General features: G+C 45.5%; 1 protein-coding gene across 2 annotated transcripts; it reads right to left on the reverse strand.

Annotated features, from left to right (window-relative positions):
- Window positions 1–3927: 3927 nt before the first annotated feature.
- On the reverse strand, window positions 3928–17518 carry LOC120975335 (disease resistance protein PIK5-NP-like). Of its 2 annotated transcripts, none has more exons than XM_045234630.2 (3): window positions 16603–17518; window positions 4435–6668; window positions 3928–4269 (listed from the first exon to the last, which is right to left on the reverse strand). In XM_045234630.2, exons 1-3 carry the CDS (start codon window positions 17427–17429, stop codon window positions 4259–4261), a joined length of 3072 nt encoding a protein of 1023 aa, XP_045090565.1. In that variant the 5' UTR covers window positions 17430–17518; the 3' UTR covers window positions 3928–4258. The 2 variants fall into 2 exon arrangements, with proteins under 2 accessions (XP_045090565.1, XP_045090564.1); XM_045234629.2 differs by having other exon boundaries at window positions 4383–6668.
- Between the last annotated feature and the right edge of the window lie 4233 nt (window positions 17519–21751).

Consider the following 21751-nt stretch of genomic DNA (forward strand, 5'->3'; position numbering starts at 1 on the left):
ATATATAGGGGAAGGGGAGGGGCTGCGCCCCCATCTAGGGTTCCCTCCCCAGGGGTGGGGGCAGCCCCCAAACCCATCTAGGGTGCGGCCAAGGGGAGGAGAGGGGGGCGCCACTAGGGTGGGCCTTAAGGCCCATCTGGACCTAGGGTTTGCCCCCTCCCACTCTCCCATGCGCCTTGGGCCTTGGTGGGGGGGCGCACCAGCCCACCTGGGGCTGGCCCCCTCCCACACTTGGCCCACGCAGCCTTCTGGGGCTGGTGGCCCCACTTGGTGGACCCCCGGGACCCTCCCGGTGGTCCCGGTACATTACCGATATCACCCGAAACTTTTCCGGTGACCAAAACAGGACTTCCCATATATAAATCTTTACCTCCGGACCATTCCGGAACTCCTCGTGACGTCCGGGATCTCATCCGGGACTCCGAACAACATTCGGTAACCACGTACATCTATTCCCTATAACCCTAGCGTCATCGAACCTTAAGCGTGTAGACCCTACGGGTTCGGGAACCATGCAGACATGACCGAGACGTTCTCCGGTCAATAACCAATAGCGGGATCTGGATACCCATGTTGGCTCCCACATGTTCCACGATGATCTCATCGGATGAACCACGATGTCGGGGATTCAATCAATCCCGTATACAATTCCCTTTATCTACCGGTATGTTACTTGCCCGAGATTCGATCGTCGGTATCCCGATACCTTGTTCAATCTCGTTACCGGCAAGTCTCTTTACTCGTTCCGTAACTCACATCATCCCGTGATCAACTCCTTGGTCACATTGTGCACAGTATGATGATGTCCTACCGAGTGGGCCCAGAGATACCTCTCCGTTTACACGAAGTGACAAATCCCAGTCTCGATTCGTGCCAACCCAACAGACACTTTCGGAGATACCTGTAGTGCACCTTTATAGCCACCTAGTTACGTTGTGACGTTTGGTACACCCAAAGCATTCCTACGGTATCCGGGAGTTACACAATCTCATGGTCTAAGGAAATGATACTTGACATTAGAAAAGCTCTGAGCAAATGAACTGCACAATCTTGTGCTAGGCTTAGGATTGGGTCTTGTCCATCACATTGATCCCGTTATCAACGACATCCAATGCCATGGTCAGGAAACCGTAACCATCTATTGATCAACGAGCTAGTCAACTAGAGGCTTACTAGGGACATGGTGTTGTCTATGTATCCACACATGTATCTGAGTTTCCTATCAATACAATTCTAGCATGGATAATAAACGATTATCATGAACAAGGAAATATAATAATAACCAATTTATTATTGCCTCTAGGGCATATTTCCAACAAGTACTTGCACTGATCAAAGGTTAGCAGAACGAAGAAGTGGGAAAAAAATTCCCCAGCTCGGCGAACAAGCGAACCAATCGTGCCCCCCGCTCAATGTGTCTAGCGATATCATCGCTAATCTTCCGGGGATGCTGCCCGGTACCAATCCTGGAGATTACATGCCCGACGATGCACTTTTTGATATAATGGAGGTGGACACATTCAAATTCCGGCACGGGAAGCCTCTCGTCAAACCTGGTACTCCTCTAACAACGATGATGCGGAGATTCCATGCTTGGTACATGGACATCTGCAGCAAGTCTGGGACGGATTCTTTGACGCTGAGAGTTAAAGAGGAGCACGACCTCGTTGAAATTGATCTGCTGTCTATTCCATATGAGGAGTTCTTCTAGTTTTTCAATCGACAGGCCCTCGATAAAACAATCATCACTTGCTACTTTCTGTAAGTACTACTTCTCTGTAATTAATTAAGTCTCTATATATAGCTCAGCTCTTTCATTGCATGTATATATAATTATCCTCACTATATTATGCAGATTGAAGATCGCCGAATTGAAGAAAAGACAAATAGGTGATATTGGGTTCATTAACACAAATCTCATGGATGAATGGAATGTTACACATGATGCCAAACTAACCGAGGCCAACTTGCTCGCATCGTTACTTCGAAATCAAAACAAAGCTACAATACTCTTTCCTTACGAATACAGGTGAGTGTTACTATCTTGTGCATATTCGGTTTCCCTTATTACTCGAGGTTATAGTACTGTAATTGATGAGTTATGCATGCGTGCGCAGCTTCCACTTTATTCTGCTAGATATTAAGCTTGAGCAGGGACTAGTAACCGTCATAGACTCGAAACGAAAAAATCCCGAGGAGTATGCAACCATGACTAAAATGCTCGAGAAGTAAGTTCAATCGATCATTATCGCACCATATCGGCAACTTTGTTCATTTCCTGATATCAAGTAATTGTTTTCTTTGTCTGGCAGGGTTTGGAAAAAGTTCGCCGCACAAACTCCGGGACTGCCGGCGGAGCTGCGATTTAACCACCCGAAAGTAAGTACTACTAGCTAGTTCCGGGCATCTCCCATTTATTCTATCCAGTTTCATCAATACCATTTAGCATGCTTGCTTATCAGTTTGATGGACCTCTATTTCTTGTAAAGTGGTTGTGGCAGGAACCCGGGAATAATTACTGTGGATACTACATTTGTGAGTTCATCCCCCACACGACCTGTGAGCGGGGCTACTCTAAAAAACAATATGAAGTGCGTAAGCAATAATATTCACAATTTTATTTTATTACCATCATTTGTGTTGAGTTTCATTCATATATATGTATTGACCCCCTTCTTCAAATTAGATGTGGCAGATGCGGGATGAACTCCTACCAAAAGATCGCATACGAGCAATTCAAGAGGAATTGGCGGGATTCTTTCTTGACCACGTCATCGACAAAGACGGAGAATACCACGTGGAAGTTGAGTTCAGATGTTAGGGGATTGTAAGAGATCTTATATTGTATATACGTAGCCAGTAGCGTCGGATAGATATACGAAAATTTGTTGTTCGGCCAATCTCTCGGAGAAGGAGAGGTCGATCACTTCTCTCTATATGTTCATGATCGACGATCTTTTGTGTATAATGGTTTCATTCATTTTCTTACTAGCTAGCTAGCGTGTCGAGTCCTCTCTATACGTATAATACGTAGAGTCGACCAAGCACGGAGATAAGAGAGGACACTTCTCTCTATTAGCTAGCTAACACAATATATGAAACCCCTAAATTAACCCTATAAAACCCCCAAAACCCCCAACCCCCCCCCCCCCCCTTCAGAAAAAAAAACAAAAACCCCAACCCCTGAACTGCTGACACGTGGAAGCCTTTTGGTCTCGGTTGGTGGCACCAACCTGAACAAAAGGCCCCCCTGCCTGGGCAAGCCGCAGCGGCCACGTGGAGCCCCATTTGTCCCGGTTCGTGGGCGAACCGGGACTAAAGGTGTTGGGATTTAGTACCGACACTTTAGTTCCGGTTCGGCAACCGGGACAAATGGGCCTTATGAACCGGGACAAATGGGGTTTTTTCTACTAGTGTCCAGTGTCACGTCGGGCGTAGTGCACTGCGAGCTGCCGCCAGAGAGTGTGGCGGCAGGGCCCTCCCGTTCCATTGCAACGAGCGTGTGGCCGAGAAACCTGTTATGGCGAGGGTGCCGCGAGAGAGTGTGGCGGCAGGGCCCTCCCATTCCATTGCAGCGAGCGTGTGGCCGAGAAACCTGTTATGGCGAGGCTGCCTCCTAGGTCTTTGGTGGCAGGTGCCACGTGTTAGTTGCCAGGCCTGCCGTCATGGTAGATCTGTCATTTGCACCCATAGGTGGTCCTTTCTGTCAATAGCGTTCAGCAGATGGTCTTTTATGCCAAAAAATCAAATGTTAGAACTGTAAGTAATGAAATTTTATCCAATATGTGAAGAGAGAACAAAACTACAGTCTGAGTACAAATTGTCACAATTATTATCATTACATAACAGAGCTTTGTTAACTATTACATCAAACACCACATTGTATAGATCCCTTGGATTATATAACATAATATTACAAGCAGGCAGTAGGCAGTACTTTCCGCTGATTACTTAATAGAATAGAACAGAGAATACAAATTTGATGCCAGCGTAATAGGCTCACAGAGGGAACAACAAATCAACTTGGAAACAAAAGGTAAGCAATCAATGCTAGATGGCTTGAAAACAAATACTCACTCTGTAAACTAATGTAGGACGTTTTTGCTGTACGGAGGTACAAGAGAGTAGAGGACACGGAAAGCTTGATGAGCATGCATGTAACATTCAACCTGCAGCAGGAAGGTATGTCCACCATTCCTCGTTTAGCACGGTGGCTAGGCTGCTTTTGGGATAGCAGCAATACAGATTCCGCTTGTAATCACCTGCGTGCTACATTAAGTAAGGAGAAGAAGAGAAAACAAGTGTTAAGTTAGTGTATTTGTTATTAAGCTTGCCAGTTAAACTCCTACGTTCATGAAAAAAAGTGTCAGACAGATCATCACCCTGTATATTTTGGCAGAATGATGAATTAAGCATGGCTCTAGTCGGCCTCACCCGTCTCGCTGCTGCTGTTTTCTCCGGCATCATCCGTCCCAACGCTCCATTCCTCCTCGTCCTCACTGCTACTTTCGTCCTGGCCGGCTACATTTATCCCATTGATTTTGATGGAGATATTGTTTGGGTGCTCACGAGCTTCGTCAACGGTGGCCATGATGCACGGGCTGTCTGCTCGATACCATTCCTCGTTGCATCCAATCTGGACAAATCCGAGGTTCACGAGGTGCGTGATACCCAAAGGGTCTTTATTTGGAGGGCCACCATAGGACTGGATCTGGAACTTAAGTACCCCCAACCGCGGCATCGCTCCTTCTTGGAAGGTAACCCGTGGCACTCGGCTGTCAACACAAAAGCACCAGAGGCTTGCGAACCCTTTGGCGCTTATGACTACAGGCTCTTTTGGTACTACTTGGAACCTTAGTGACAGCTCACGCAGTGTGGGCATCTCCCGCAGAATCTCGAGATCTTCCTCCTCTAGTTTGCAGACCTTGATATCCAGCAAGGCAAGGTCGTTGAAGTGATCCTTGATCCACGGCGGGATGCGCATCTGGTTGGCTCCCACGACTAGCCCCCCTTCACACGCCATGTCAGATATTTGGAAGAACAGGTTCTCCTCGGCTATCCAAGACAAAAAACGAGCTTGGCGGATGCACTCAGGCAATGTCACCAATTCTGAAAGCTGACAGACATCCAAGGGTAAAGCACCCATGCCGCGATCTAACGCCAAACTCTTGAGTTCCTTTAGCCCCCCTGTTTTCCATGGTATCTTCTCCACCTGTGTACCAGTCAAGTCTAGTTTCTCCAAATTCTGCAGCTTCATGATCTCCTTTGGTAGCACCGTCATCATTGTTTTACTCATGTTCAGATTCTTCAATTGCTGCAGTTTCCCGATCTCCTTTGGCATCTTTGTGATCCCTGTATTATCCGCACCCAGATTCCTTAGCTGCTGCAGACAACCTATCTCACTAGGCAGCTCCACGAGACCTTCGTTCCTACTCATGTCCAAAGTTTCCAATTGCTGCAGGCGCCCGATCTCCCTGGGAAGAACTTTCAGCTCATTTCCAGGTACAAGCAGAGTCCTCAGTTGTTTCAGGCGTCCAATCTCAACGGGTAGCTCCGTGCTGCATGTGTTCCTCACCTCCAAAGTTTCCAGGCGTTGCAGTTTTCCTATCTCTGATGGGATCTCGGTGATTCGAGGCCCAAGCTCCCCCAACAAGTGCCTCACACGGGGCAGTCCACACATATCCTTCAGATGATGATTATCAAGAGCATGATTCTTTTGAACATCCAGCACTCGCAGCCGTGCCAACTGCTTGTAGGGGACCCTCTCGGCATCTTTAAAAACAACAAGGGACCGAATATGAGACCAATCAGTTCCTGACGAGGGATCGCTGCCTGCCCAATCGTCAATGCATAGCCGACGGATTGGAGAGGATTGGATGTCGGAAGAACTGTGTGTAATAATGAAATTATCCTCATGCGATTTCCATTTAAGGAAATTTCGCATCATAGGGTGCATTCTGTAGCCGAACATGACCATGTTCTCAGACTCATACGCTATCTCAAAGATGAACCCCCTGCTGAAAAGCTCTGCGTAGTAATCTCCTGCTTCCTCTTTGTGTACAAATCCTTCGGCCAACCATCGACTGACTGTTTCATCCCTTGCAAAATCGTGTTGCTCAGCATACAGACTGCAGTACAACAAGCAGCTCTTCAGCATATGATGAGGAAGGTCATTGTAGCCAAGCTGCAAACTCTCTACCAATGGTTCGAACCCTGGTGTATTCTGAATTCCATGTCTCCTAACTTGTTTCTCAACCATATCTTGCACATCACGTGTCTTTGCATCTACCCCTTGCTCAGCTTGTTTCTCTCGCTCTTTTGCTACTGCTGACAACATACAGACCACTGCCAACGGCATACCACTACACATACCCACAACAGGATGTTTTCTGTCGAAACCTTTTCCGACCATCTTGGTGGCATTCCTAGATATTATCTTGGTGCAAACATCTTGCGTACCACTAATTTTGTAGACCCATCTTCCCTGACGGTCAAACTGAGGGTGCATCTTGTGGAGCAAGGCATCACAATCATCACGCCACATCCGGGCTACAGCGTTCATTCGAGTTGTTGTCACAACTCTACTGCCCAAATTATTCTCAGGAAGAGACTTCCTGATTGTTTCCCATTCTTCCCAATGCCATATATCATCAATTATGACTAGGTACCTATTCAAGTTTAAAAAATACGATAGTTAGTCTTATTAATTGCCACCACTCTTAGCTGTAAATATTTATCTATATAATAATCATAAGTACAATCGAAATCTATTTGCTGCTAAATTTTCTATATACCGGATGAAATAGTACATCTTCTCAATGCACATACTACTTTAAGTAGTTTACATCTGCCACATATATAAAACCTTGCGTCTGCAAGGCTTAGGAACTTTGCTAGTTCTTTCTAATTGACATCTTGCAGCATAGGTTTGGCCAATGACTCAATGAGCGACTGCATGATAAAATGTGACATACTTCTTCCGTTTCTAAATGTAATTCTTTTTAGATATTTCAATAGGAACAACATGTGGATATATATAGACATACTTTAGTGTGTAGATTCATTTATTTTACTTTGTATGTAGTCCGTATTAAAATCTCTAAAAAGATGTATGTTTAGGAATAGAGGAAGTATATGAAAGCGACCCGCCATGACACCTAGCCGATGTGGCTGGCTCACCCCGCTTTCCACGGCCAACGAGTCAGTCCTCTCCCTCTCACAACTTTGGCACATGTCGGTGGTTAAATATTATCCTACCCCGACACTATGTTTACCAAATCGGCAAGCTGGGCCTGCAAGACCAAAGCCGAGAATCATGTGGAAGGATCAATCGATCCGGACCCTCTACGAAGGCAAGCCACTTGTTTGGAATGCAAAACTAGAAGATGACGGAAGGACACCTGAAGACCACCTTGTGTGCGCATGCTACTCTCAGTAAGTCAGTAGTGCTATACGATCGAGCACTCTCAAACATTTGGAAGGCGCCAGTCACCTAGGAGTTGTGTGTACTTTTTATATAGTAGTTTCAGTCACTTGCCATTGGATTTTTCATAGGTTGGTGTTAATATCAATAATATGTCACGAGGCATGCGACCTAAGGGTTGATTTTGGTCGACTTTTCGGCTTCACTGGCTGACTTTTTCTAACCTTTTTGAATAATAAATAATATATCTGATAAAGAGCCCAGTATTTTTCCTTCTTAAAAAAATCACTATGCTTCCGCTAGCACTCAGTGTGGACTCTGTTGCCAATACTATAATTATCGAAACCCGGTACCAAACACGTTCGCTTTGATACAACCACCTTAAACACATCAACAGAGAAGATTTACCCATACCCCTTCATAAAAAAGGGTAGGATAGTCTTTTCTTAAAAAAAATTGAGTGGTTGATTTTTTTTTTAAATACGTCGACCACCCACCGAAGTGTATACGCCATCTGCCTAATGGGCCGGCCCATTAGTGACCGGTGTAGAGAGTGCGGCCGTTCACCGGCATACTAGGAATCTAACCATAGACCTCTTGCACGTGAGGGTGAGTGGCTCACCTGTTGGGATGATTAGTGTCTGTGAAAAACTTGGAGCGTTCAAACTTAAGAATTAGGTTGTCCGGATTTATTGTGCCGACCCACAGTATTGCCAAAACAAAGGCACATCAGGGCCGATTTTTTGTTTTGAATCTGCCCAATTAGTGAGCATGATTGAATGGTTTTAACTGTACCGTAAATTAATTGTCAAACCTCCTCACATCCATCAACGCTCCCGCAGGCATTGCTGCACCACACGCATATATTGGCTGCATGGCGCATGGGCCATGTCCCAATCAGACCGCAACTTGCTCTTAACTGCTTGAAATTAATTTTCATCGATTAACAAACTGGCTATTAATTCAGGCGTAGGGAATATATAGGAACCGGCCTTACAAAAGTGGACTTCCTCTAGCCTAGAAATCCCGGACATAGGTAACACCAATGTAGACTCCGGACACATTTTCAATTTTTTCGAACATATGTTGGAAATTCTGAATAATTTTTAATAAATCAGATAATGTTTTAAAATCCAACAATTTTGTGAACAACCTGAACAAATTTTGAAAACGTCATTTTTCTCAAAAAAAGCACATTTTTTATAAAAAATTGAACAATATTTTCTAAAAGCATGAACAATTTGAAAATTTTAAAGAGAAATGTTAGTTCAACTTGAACACTTTTCTTGTTGAACATTTTTTTAACATGACCTGAACACTTTTCTTTTTGGCTTATGTGGCAAATGTAAGTTTGTGAATTTCCTGACCAGTTGTGTTTGTGTTTTTTAAAAATGGGTTTTGTTCTTTTATATAATGGTTTTATTTAAAACCCGGTTTTATTTTTATTTTTATTTTTTTCAAATTCGTGAACTTTTCACAAATTTAAGAAATGGTTGGGTTGCAAAAAAAAGTTCATGTTGATTGATAATGACGGAACTTAGAAATAACAGAAGCATCCAAAATTATTGACAAATTTCAAGAAAATGGTGAGGACATATAAAATACTCATGTTGATTGATAATGACAAAAATTGCAAATAACAAAAGCATTCTAATTAGGGAAAATTACATGCTCACGAATGGACCAGTCTGCCCTAGTGTGGCACACTCCTCTCAACTGATGGTTTTTTTTGGACTATGGATACGGACCCTTCTGGCCTACACGGACAACCAACGTGAAACATGGTCTCATTTTGGACATAAATGAAAGGACCCCAACTTTTGCCAGCAGATGGGCATGTCCATGGCAGACATCCATGCAGGTTTGAATGATTTCCGACACCTTATGCAAGTTGCATCATGTCCGGCCATTTATCAACTTTTATTCACCAAGAAAACTCCAGAAAGTTCTAGAATTGTCAAAAACTCAAACAACTTGGCACAGTGCCTTGAATTGTTCATATAAAATCATGGAAAAAATTGGATTCATTTGACGATGCCGAAAAAAGTGCTCTCATACGAACCTTCTGGCCTACTCGGACACCCTATGTTGAACATGGTCTATTTTTGGACATAAATAAAATGACCTCATTTTTTTTCCAAAATATGGGCATGCCCATGGTATGCATCCCTGCCAGGTTTGAAGGATTTCCGACACGGTGTGCAAGATGCGTCACGTCCGGCCATTTATCGGCCATTTTTCACCGAGAAAACACTAGAAAATACAAAAAATGTCAAAAACCAAAAAAATTCGCATGGTGCCTCAAATTGGTCATACAAGGACATGAACATTTTTTGGAGCCATTTCAAGGATGTCGAGAAATAATGTGCACTCAAACAAAGCAGTCTGGCTTCCGCTGAACATGGTCTAGTTTTGGACATTCTTAAAATGACCCGAAGTTTTGCTAGTTGGTGGGCATGCCTATGATAGATATTCTTGCCAGATTTGAACTATTTTCGACACTGTATGCAAGTTGTGTTACGTTCGGCCATTTATCTCCCATTTTTCACCGAGAAAACTCCAGAAAATACAAGAATTGTGGAAACATCAGAAAACTTGGCATGGTACCTCGAATTGGTCATATACACTCAAGGAAAATTTGGGATCATTTGATGGATGCCGAAAAAAACCCCGCTCTCAAACGGACTCTTCTAGCATACGCAAACACCTCCGTCGAACATGGTCTATTTTTGTATATGCATGAAATGATCTCAACTTTTGCTAGCAGGTGGGCATGCCCATGACAGGCATCCGTGCCAGGTTTGAACAATTTCCAACACAATATGCAAGTTGCGTCATGTCCAGCCATTTATCGGCCATTTTCGTCGAGAAAACTCTAGAAAATGTAGAAATTGTCGAAAACTCAAACAACTTGGCATGGTGCCTTGAATTGGTTATATAAGCACATGAAAAAAATTTATTTATGAAAAAAGAATTTAGAATCATAATTTAAAACATTTGCTAAAAACTGTTACTTTGGTATTCCAAACAATATTTTGATTTTTTGACTAGATTTCAAAAGAATTATAAAGTTCAAAAGGGAGAAAATGAATTGATGACAAAAGAGAAGAATAAAAAATATAGAAGGAAAAAAAGTTCAGGCCTCGGACAAACTAGGCGACGGTATCGCTCCCGTCAGGTGCCTATTGGGGATTTCTAAATCAGTTTGCAATTTTACAAAATTGTTCACGTTTTCAAACGATATACATGTTATTAAAATTCTGTTCAATTTTCTTATTTTGTTCGTTTCAAAAAATGTTCAAGAATATAAAAAATTGTCATGCTTTAAAAAGATTGGAAGTTAAAAAAATAGTCCTTTTGTCAAAAAAAATCACAAATTAAAAAACATGTATTTGAAAAAATGTTCCTGCATCCAAAAAATTTCACACATCCAGAAAATGTTTGCTTTTTACAAATTTTGGCCGAATTTTAGAAAAATGTTTGTGTTCTTAAAAATCATGTTTTTGAAACCTTTTCGTGTTTTTATTTTTATTATTTTTTTAATTTACTTGTATTTTTATAAACAGTTCACATTTTTTAAAGAAATGTAAGGAATTCCAAAAAATTCTACATAATTTCAAAATTGTTCAATTTTTTCAAAAAAGTTTGGAGTTTTATAAATTATTTGCTTTCCATGAAATATTCGACCTTTCCAAGTTGTTCACATTTTTTCAAGAAAAGTTTCGATTTTTATCAGAAATGTTTTTATATGTAGACGTGTTATTTGTGTTTATACGATACGCGCTGTAGAAAATTAAAAACAGCCGGTAGGTCGGGTGGTAGGCAGGGCGTCTGAATAGTGCGAGGATCCATGTTCGATTCCTGGTGGGTCATCCTTTTTGCGTTGCCTACATACAAAACTGATGGATGTGACTTAATGGGACAGACTAGACGCTTTGTCTCGTACAAGAGGTCTCCGTACGGCGTATAGCATACGGTGTGTCAAAGGTCCATATTACCCTTTATAAGTTTTGTAGGGGGGTTGTATCGAAGCGGGCTCCCGGTACCAAAACAACACAATGCTTCCTCGAGCCACTTCAAGACAATGTTCTTCATATTGTATCACTCCTAGTTTGGCAGCTTAAGAAGGTGGGTTTCCAATATCTTGAGGACAAGGCGGCCGACAATTTGGTTTCTTAGGAGGGCCGAAACATCACAACTATTGGTCGCACGGCCCTCGTCAAGTCGGTTCTATGCTCCCAAGCGGTGTACTCCATCACGCCTTTCATCGTGCCGCCAAGCACTCTCCATAACCTAATCAAGATAGAAAGAGCCTTTTTTGATCCAGTGCGGACAAGACGACGGGTGCGAAATGCAAGGTTAATTGGGATATGGTTTGTAGGCCAAAGGAGTATGGAGGCCTTGGGGTTCTTAATACCGACAAGTTTGCACATGCTGGCCTTGGTATGAGTGGAAGGAAACCACACAGATTATGTGTAGGCTTTGGCAACCCTTGCACGGAGGATGATCTCAACTTTTTTATGCTTCGACTACTATCACAGTGGGAGACGTAGCCAAAACACCATTTTGGGATTCCCCTTGGCTTCTTGGGCGCAAACCCAAGGATATTGCACCGCTAATTATGAGGCTTCGAGGAGAAAGAACTGGAAGGTTAGGGAGTCTCTCAAATGAAATGCATGGATTTTCAAAATCAGCTACAACACCGTCATCACCGGTGAACATATTCGGGAATTTTTCACTCTTTGGATGCTTGTAAATGACTTCCATCTTGATGAGAAAATTGAGGATGATATTGTTCGGAAGCACTCGAACGACGGAATCTACACGGTGGCCAATGCATATAAGGCTCGGTTTCTTGGATTAACTCTTTCCCCTATGGACCACATGGTTTGAAAGGTTTGGGCTCCCCCAGAGGTAATTTTTTTTGCATGGTTGGCTATCCAAGATAGGATTTGGATCGCCGATCGCGTGAAGAGGTGGGGTTAGGAAAATTGTGGCCTTTGCCTCTCTGCAAAATAGAGCAAGAAACGGGTGCACATTTCCTCGTCAAGTGTCGCTACATGTTAGGCTTTGGAGATTAATCATCGCCAAGCTCGGCCTTGCGCACATGGGCACCATCGATTGTTACCTTGACAACTCCGTCCACAAATGGTGGGACAAGAGAACCAGCAACCACGTCCACAACCGGAGCGCTATGGCCTCCCTCACTATGCTTGTTTCCTGGACAATTTGGAATGAGCGAAATGCCGGGGTGTTCTGTCACAAGTGTACGCCGCCGCTTAATCTTCTTAAAATTGATGGAAATATGCCCTAGAGGCAATAATAAAATGGTTATTATCATATTTCTCTGTTCATGATAAAGGTCTATTATCCATGCTAGAATTATACTAATCAAAAACTCAGATACATGTGTGGATACATAGGCAACACCATGTCCCTAGTGAGCCTCTACTAGACTAGCTCGTTGATCAAAGATGGTTAAGGTTTTCTAACCATGGACATGTGTTGTCATTTGATAATGGATCACATCATTAGGAGAATGATGTGATGGACAAGACCCATCCGTTAGCTTAGCATATTGATCGTTCAGTTTATTGCTATTGCTTTCTTCATGCCAAATACATATTTCTTTGACTATGAGATTATGCAACTCCTGGATACCGGAGGAATACCTTGTGTGCTATCAAACATCACAATGTAACTGGGTGATCATAAAGATGCTCTACAGGTATCTCTGGAGGTGTTTATTGAGTTGGCATAGATCGAGATTATGATTTGTCACTCCGAGTATCGGAGAGGTATCTCTGGGTCCTCTCGGTAATACACATCATAAGAAGCCTTGCAACCAAGTGACTAATGAGTTAGTTACAGGATGATGTACTAAGGAACGAGTAAAGAGACTTGCCGGTAACGAGATTGAACTAGGTATGAAGATACCGACGATCGAATCTCGGGAAAGTAACATACCGACGGATAAAGGGAATTACGTATGTTGTCATAACGGTTCGACCGATAAAGATATTCGTAGAATATGTAGGAGCCAATATGGGCATCCAGGTTCCGCTATTGGTTATTGACCAGAGAGGTGTCTCAGTCATGTCTACATAGTTCTCGAAGCCGTAGGGTCCGCACACTTAACGTTCGTTGACGATATAGTGTTATATGATTTGATGACTGAATGTTGTTGGAGTCCGGATGAGATCACGGACATGAAGAGGGGTCTCAAAATGGTCGAGAGGTAAAGATTGATATATAGGACGATGGTATTTGGACACCGGAAGTGTTTCAGGACGTACCGGCCGGAAGGTGTTCCGGGCGTTCCGGGCACCCCCGGCAAGTTATGGGCCTTATATGCCAAAGGAGGGGACAGACCAGCCCACAATGAGGCTGGTGCGCTCCCTCCCTTGTTTGTCTAGCCCTAGGGAAGGAAAAGGGGGAGGGCTAGCCCCTCCTGCCTTTCTCTCTCATGGGAGAAAGAAAAATGGGAGGGGGGAGGGTCGCCACCCTCCCCTGCCTTTCCCCGCATTCCAAATAAGAAAAGGGGGGCGCGGCTTGGGAGGGACCCCAAGTAGGATTCCTCCTACTTGGGCGCCTCCTTTGGCTGCTCCTCCCTCCCTCCCACAACATATATATATATATATATATATATATATATATATATATATATATATATATATATATATATATATATATATATGTGTGTGTGTGTGTGTGTGTGTGTGTGTGTGTGGGGGGGGGGGCGCGTAGCACACAACAGATTAATTGTTACCCGTGTGCGGCGCCCCCTCCACCGTTTACATCCCCGGTCATATTTTCGCAGTGCTTAGGCGAAGCCCTGTGGAGATCACTTCGTCACCACGCCGTCGTGCTGACGGACTCATTTACTACCTCGCCGTCTTGCTGGATCAAAAGGTGGAGGACGTCACCGAGCTGAACGTGTGCAGAATGCGGAGGTGCCGTACGTTCGGTACTAGATCAGTTTGATCGCGAAGAAAGTTCAACTACATCAATCGTGTTGTGAAACGCTTCTGCTTACTGTTTACGAGGGTACGTAGACACTCTCTCCCTCGTTGCTATGCATCTTCATGGATAGATCATTGCGTGCGCGTATAATTTTTTTTATTTTCCATGCAACGATTCCCAACAAACATCATATTGAAGGAGACAAAGCTTTGAATTACTGCGAGTGCTAAAAGACTAGGGGCTTTATTATTGCATGAGTAATTATTATGCCGTGTATGTTGTTGTAAAACTCTAAACACTTTTCCTTTCTTATTTAATAGATGAGGCAAATATTTTGCCTCCATTTTAAAAAAGAAAATATTGTTGAGATTAAGTAGGTGGCTACATGGGAATGCGGTAAGAAAATAGAGGAGGTACTATCATACTAATAAGACAGGTGCCACCAATTATTTGCAGTTTATCTATAAGGCTACACACCATATCCGTGCATGGACGGTACTTCTTCCTGTGGAGCAGCGCCAGTCTGTGCGTCCTGTAATAGACTTATGGAGACGGTCGCTCGGGCGTTCTACAAAGCAGTTTTTGTTTTTTAAGGAACAGGCTCGCAGCAGTTTAATACTTCCACCGTCTCAAAATTCTTATTTTAAATTTATCTCGATACGGATGTATCTAACGCTAAAATGTGACTAGATATATTCATATGTAGACAAATCTAAAACAAATAATTTTGGGACCGAGGGGTAGAATAGATGACGCATAAGGCCTTGTACAATGGGAGGTGCTTAGAGAGATGCTTAAAAAAATAAACCGGGTTTTTCTAAAGCACCGGTGCCTATTTCTACAGGAGAGACGCTTAGTTAAGCCTCTATCTTGTACAAATAAGCACCTGTGCTTAAGAAAAACCTGGTTTATTTCACTAAGCACCTCCCATTGTACAAGGCCTAAGCGTGTCACCCTCTTTGTTTTTTGCTGGTTGGTGTTTGTTGGTCTTCGAGTCTAATAAATTAGTTGTTACGAAATATGGACTATTTGTTCGAAAAAGTTATGAATGCGGAGGAATGTTCCACCTTTCCCTTAAATATTTTTATATTAAAGTCGTTAACAATATTTGTTTCTGTGTTAATGAATCTGAAGTTTGGCATTCACATCTTTGTCACATTAGTTTTGCTCTTATGATGCGGCTACCAAAATTAAAATTAATCTCGAGCTTTACTTTAGTCAAAGGTTCTAAGTGTCATTCATGTGTGGAATCTAAGCAACCTCGCAAACCTCACAAGGATGCGGAAGAGAGACACTTGGCACCACTAAAACTCATAATTCTGATCTTTGTGAGATGGATGTTGTATTAACTAAAGGTGGAAAGAAATAATTCATGACGTTAATAAATGATTCCGCTAGATATTGCTATTTATAAGGCAGAAGTGAAGAATCAACTTGAAAAGAAAATTAAATGAGTCCAACCAGATCGTGATGGAGAGTACTTCTCGAATGAGTTCGATTCTTTTTGTGCGAAACATAGCATTATTCATGAGAGGACGCCTCCTTGTTCATCCAGTCAAACGAGGTTGCCATGGGAAAAGCCGTACCCTAACTGATTTGGTTAATGACATGTTAGACACATCTGGTTTATCGAAGGCATATTAGATATAATTTTGGGGAGCATCTCCTATGCGATTGATCGCCACTGTTTGTCCACGTCCACTGCATCATCTACGACCGCTTCACCTTCATATAATCATGTCCACCGACGTCAAGAGAGCCGCCGTCGAGAAGGCTGCCGCTGATCAGAAGACGGCCAAGGAAGGAGGCCGCCGTGGCCGCTGCTGCTACAGCCAACTAGCCGATTGGAGTGTATAAGTCCCTTATCCCTCTCCAGTTTATTACTGTGTTAGTTGTACTATTGTTATACATAGATGTATCTACTATTTGCGTAGTATGGTTTTATTTGATTGAATATCAGTATATGTTCATTGCTGTCAATGCCATGATCGTGCTTATTTTCTGTATTAATTTAATCAAAAAAGTTACCTATTTACTCAGCATAAATCGCACTGGTAACAGCCATGACTCAAAAATTTGACTAAATATAGATGGCACCAATGACGTTTTGTTCAAATATATGAAATATATATATATATATATATATATATATATATATATATATATATATATATAGACACTGTTAAAGAAATAAGTTGAAGCTCTGACTTGGGTACCTTTTGTCCTTGAAGAAATCAGATATTTGGTCGATGAGAATATGTTCTTCGGATTCTGCTTCGGTGCCAGCAGGTGGCGCAGTAGTATTTTCAGCAGCTACTTGTTCAAGAATTCCGGCGAGAACATCCTTGATGTTACCACCTTGAGTGACTGACACAAAAGCCCGGGCGTCGAACTTATTTTCAATCTTCTCATACACTTGGTCGGCGAGGGTCGTTTTGCCCATACCGGCCATTCCAAGAATAGATGCCATTTTGAGCTGAGGCTGCGAAAGCGTGCTCTCGGCATCTTCTCCTGTGAGGAATTTGACGAGCTCATTTATCGGTTCGTCCATAGGTACGAGCATTGATGCATTCTTGCGGACAAAGGGATGAGCTCGAGGCGTCGGCTTTCTCGGGCTTAAGATGGCGGTGTTTCTTGGAAATAAGGTGCAGATGGGATGAGCAGTCTTCTTCCACCGCCCCGAGACGTCACTTGCTCTTCTCTTGAAATCTTCGAAGGCGCTTGCTTCGATCTTTGTCTGTATCAAGCGCTTGCTTCTGCGGCTGGGCTCCATAGCGAGGATGAAGTCGTCGACGGCGTCGTCCATGTCGTCGGCAAGGAGCAACGCTGCCATCTTCGACTCTTTTGATGCCGCATCCGGAACCTCCCTCTCCCATGTAGCCCATAGGAGAGAGTGCATAGACTTGAACTTGGATTTGATGAACTTGACGTCCCTTCTGGTCCGCCAACGAAGCTTGTACTCACTGCCCAGCAGAGCAGCCAGCTTCGCTATGACGGGCCCCAAGGACCCCGTGGCCGCGGACTCCACCGGACCCTCCTTCATCTCTTGGCAGCAAGGCCCTGCCGCTAGCTACCCCTTCCTCCCTGCTATCTCCGCCAGCGAGCTCGCTCTCGCTATGTGATGGCCAGCACCAGTCAGGTACCCAACCTTGTGGGTGGTATAAGGGCATTTCTAACCTATCCTCAATAAATAGAGGAGAATCCGGCGGAGTAAACTCTTATTAGGGCATCTCCAACGGAGACTCGTAAATTTCCTCCCGAATCCGTCTATTGACAGGGGGACTAGTCCGCAGCACACATGCGGGAGGCAGCCATTCAAACCGTAGCCGCATACATTTTCACAACAACTTAAAATGACCAGACGAAACTCATGCAAACTGGATGAAATTCATGTAAACCGGATGAAATTCGTGCAAACCGGGCGAATTTTGATAGAAACACGACGGAATTCATTGAAAGTAGGTTAATCTGAACATAAAACCAGACACTATCCTATACTTCATGGTGGCCTCGTAGGCCGTGTCGGGTTGGCCAGCGGCTCCTCCTCCGTCATCGACGCCTGATTGAGCGTCAGAGTCATCGCCGTCAGGCTTTTGGCGGCGAAAGGTGACGGCGGCATTGCGGCAGGGCTTCCCGGCGGCCGTCTGCCGATCGCGGATGATGCTCTCCGCTTCCTCTGCATCGTGAGTAGTGCGGCAGGGGCCATCGATGACGTGGGCTGGGGGAGAGGGTGGTGGTCGTTGGAGGAGGCGTCATTGGTAGCGGCGATCTCCGCGAGGGACCATTCCTCGCCCTACCTGGATATCTCCCCGCCGAGGCAGCGGAGACGGTGCTTGGCCATCTCCAACATCGTGATGGAGTGGTCTAGGCCCCAGGCTTGCGCCCGGTCCGGGTCCACCGCGATGTGTGGCGGCGAGACATCCGAGTCCGCATACTGGGACTGGCTCGCGGCGTTGCACCTGCCCGCCGACGCTGCTCCCGATCGGCGTTCTCTTGCGCTGTCATGGCGCTTCGGGACGTAGAGCTACTGCCACTAGCCCTGCCAGCACCGAGGTAGTGTAGAAGGCGACCGCGCGCCTTGGGTAGTGGCGGCGGCGTGCAACGCTCCTCCTTGACGACGTGTCAGGGCGGCGGCGACAGCCGCTCCTCCTTCACACGGCGTCCGATTTGGACGCCATGGCTGCATGGCGACGGAGAGCGTGGAGGGGATGCCGGCTCTGGCTTCACGAGGAGGAGCGTCCCCGGTGGCGGAGCCAGGCCATTGATGTGGATGAAGGAGAGACGGAGCATCAGCGCCATCTGTTCCTCAAACTCCGCGTCGGTGGCAGCGTAGACCTGGCCGGGCATTGCCTGTGCAGACTGCTGTGGCGACGGCTGCTGGTCCTCCTCGTCACCAGAGAAGATGACGATCTCCGCCTTCATCGAGGAGCCGCCCGCCGATGAGAATGACCACCCCGGAGTTCGAGGGCGGCAGCGCCATAATCTGCCCGAACCGGCCCCGGAACCGCCTGCCAGCGCCGACGCCCATGACTTGCCATCCGTTGAAGATATGCAGGCAGAGGGAGGAGGGGAGGAGGAGGAGGACACAAATGCGATGTCGATGGCACCGGAACGAGGCTATGCAAAGGGCCGGTGAGCCACTTCAATGCGGCGCAGCTGGCGGAATTGGTTCCTCAGGAACCTGCGTCCGCATTGAAGCAGCGACTATCGAGTGGTCGCGTCGGTCAGCACCTCCCTTCGTCCCTCCGGCCACATTGCTGCATCAATGCCATCCCCCGTGTGCTCTGGGCTAGCATGAATGTGCCGGGGTAAGCGGCGTGTGCATCGGAAGGAAAGCGCGAGGGGGTGGGTGACAGGATTTTGCTGGGCCAGGGTGGTCAGAAACGGGCGAAGTAGCGGTCCGGACTCCCGCAAAGCACCCTCACGTTTGTCTCTGGTTTGCGGGAGAATCATGTCCGGAGTGCTCCCCGGGCCGATACAGTCCCACGTTGAACGGCTTCCGCGGTCCGATAGCGCGGTCCGAACGGTTGTGGGAGGTTTGCAGGTCGGCATTGGAGATGCCCTTAGTGAAGTATATTTACTCTACTAAATTTTGGCCGGACCTAACCGATCCCCTATATATATATATATAACGAAGTAAAATTTTGTTTTTTTAAGCTTTGCAATTTAAGTATACATTGCAATTACATAATTGCACACATATAGAAATTAAACATAAATTTGATTGTTCAAGAAAATCACGAATATAGTTTACAAACCATTGAAGATCCTTCGTTACAACTGCCTCCGGAATTATCGTTGGATCATCACAGTGTCCTTTCTACTGACCCTCCCACCCTGCAGGACAATTCTTCCATGTGTAGTGCATACTGTCAAGTGATCCAAGCATCCCCATACATCCTCTTGCGTCACTCCCTGTCATTAGCCTCTGGGTGTCTTCCTTGTTCAATGTCCTCAAGTACTCTGGGCGAAAGACAACGATCACTGCTTTAGTGAACCTTCGACCAGCCTCCAAGATTGTGTCTTCACCAATGCAGACATAGTCATCAACTGCATCAGCCGAACACCCATATGCCAAGACTCGAAATGTCGTAATGAACTTCATCAAAGGGCTTGCACTTATCTCTCCACATGCATTTCCCGGGAGCTTGAACCAGACATCATACTTCTCAATGGCTTCTGCAATGGTCAGAAAAACACTAGTGTGCATCCAAAAGCTCCGACGAAAGTACTTCTTCGGATAGGTTCGATTTTGAGCAAAGTAGTCTCTCATGATCTTGGCATGGCCCTTCGCTCTGTGTATGCGGCCAAACTGTGATCTTCTCCTAGGCAGCCAAACATCATCACTGAAAGTCATGCCTAAAATGTTTTCAAAGTTGTCGTCGTCTTCTTCCTCTTTGTATGATGACGAGTCCCTGAAGACTATCTCCCTCAACCTCTTCATCTACAACTCAAACAGGTAGGTTCAATCCAAATGGCTCATTTCAAACAGAAACGAACAAAATAATCACCTAGGCAATTCGTCGAGCACTTGCGGTGCGGTGGTGGTGCACCGGCCGGCCGGTGTCATTAGAACCAAACTATTAGTCGACGAAGTGTGCGAATGACCTGCAGCGGTGTGCAAGCAAGGTGGGATGGGCAGCCGACAACAAATGAAGAAGTTTCAAAGAAATTTGACAAATCAGTTAGGGTGACGGTTTCACCTTGATTCGAACAACGGTGATGGGGCCCGAACGGGCTCGACATCGGGAAAAAGGGTGTGGGGGCCAAGGAAGACAACGAGGTAGCAGCAAGGCCGGCGGGCGGTTGCTGGGAGGCGCGCCGGAGACGCAATGGCGGGGGGGGGGGGGGGCGACACGAGGAAGAGGCACGGCTTTTACTCGGAGTGTCGAATAGGGGATCACTTAGAAATGCCCTAAGACTCTAGGTGGGAGGAGCTATCGGGTGGACTTCAAAAGGATCACTTAAACAGGCTGGTGAGAAAATTGCAGTGAAGGCCATCTCCAACGGCAAACCACAGATTTACTCTCGCATACGTCCGTGTGCCGGGGGGGGGGGGGGGAGGGGGTGCAGTCCGCGGACACGATAGGCCGCCATCCAACCGTATGACGTATATATGTGCCAGTAAATTCAAATTCAATTGTACCCGGATCCACATGCCGGATCACACCAGCGTCGGATCGCGTGCCCGATCACAACCAAAATGAGGCAAATACGCCTAGTTTTTACATGCCCGAATCCAAAAGAACATCATTACGGCGGTTCATGCATTTCTACCGTGCCAGAACGGAAATCCCTACTAGTTGCTCCTCGGTCAAGGAGGTGTCGTCACGGCCGCGTAGGAAGCATCTGCATCCGCGTCCGCCTCCACCGCGTCCTCATAGTCCGCCGGCGCCGACTCATCTTTCTGTCGTTGCAACATATGATAGTGGATGGATTACACGATCATTCTTGCGTCGGTATCCAAAGAGTTGACATTCAAGGTTAGCATCTTGTCGTCCTTCGCATTGGCGGCGATCTTGACCCTCTTTTCGTCGACAACGACCTCCCTCTCTTTGATCATGGTCCTTCTCTCTTCGATTTTGAGCTTCTTGTCCGTCGCCTCCATCAACAGTTTGAACCTCTCCGCCTTCTCCTACTCCATGATGTCCGAGCACCTCACGGGTACCTCCTTCTTCTTTGTCAAGATGTCCTCGAACCTCTCCGTCATCTTGGGCACCGCACCTTCCTGCCTCGCCCTCTCCTCCTCCCATTTTCCCCATAAATTTCTTCTAGCCTTTTTCGGCGGTTCTTGGGTTGGGTCGGTACGGTTACCAATTTGTCACTCGTTGCATTGGGCGGCGGCCTTGGCAATGAAAGGGTTCC

The sequence above is a fragment of the Aegilops tauschii genome, chromosome 3 (genome assembly GCF_002575655.3).
Source record: "Aegilops tauschii subsp. strangulata cultivar AL8/78 chromosome 3, Aet v6.0, whole genome shotgun sequence".
In the NCBI taxonomy this organism is placed as follows: Eukaryota; Viridiplantae; Streptophyta; class Magnoliopsida; order Poales; family Poaceae; genus Aegilops; species Aegilops tauschii.

What these genes read in the sequence shown, in the direction of transcription:
- LOC120975335 (XM_045234629.2), bottom strand. Translation starts at nt 17,429, where the DNA reads ATGAAGGAGGGTCCGGTGGAGTCCGCGGCCACGGGGTCCTTGGGGCCC. An exon ending in GATTTCTTCAAGGACAAAAG is followed by an intron (nt 6,669 to 16,602) that starts GTACCCAAGTCA and finishes AAACTTGAATAG; the next exon opens with GTACCTAGTCATAATTGATG.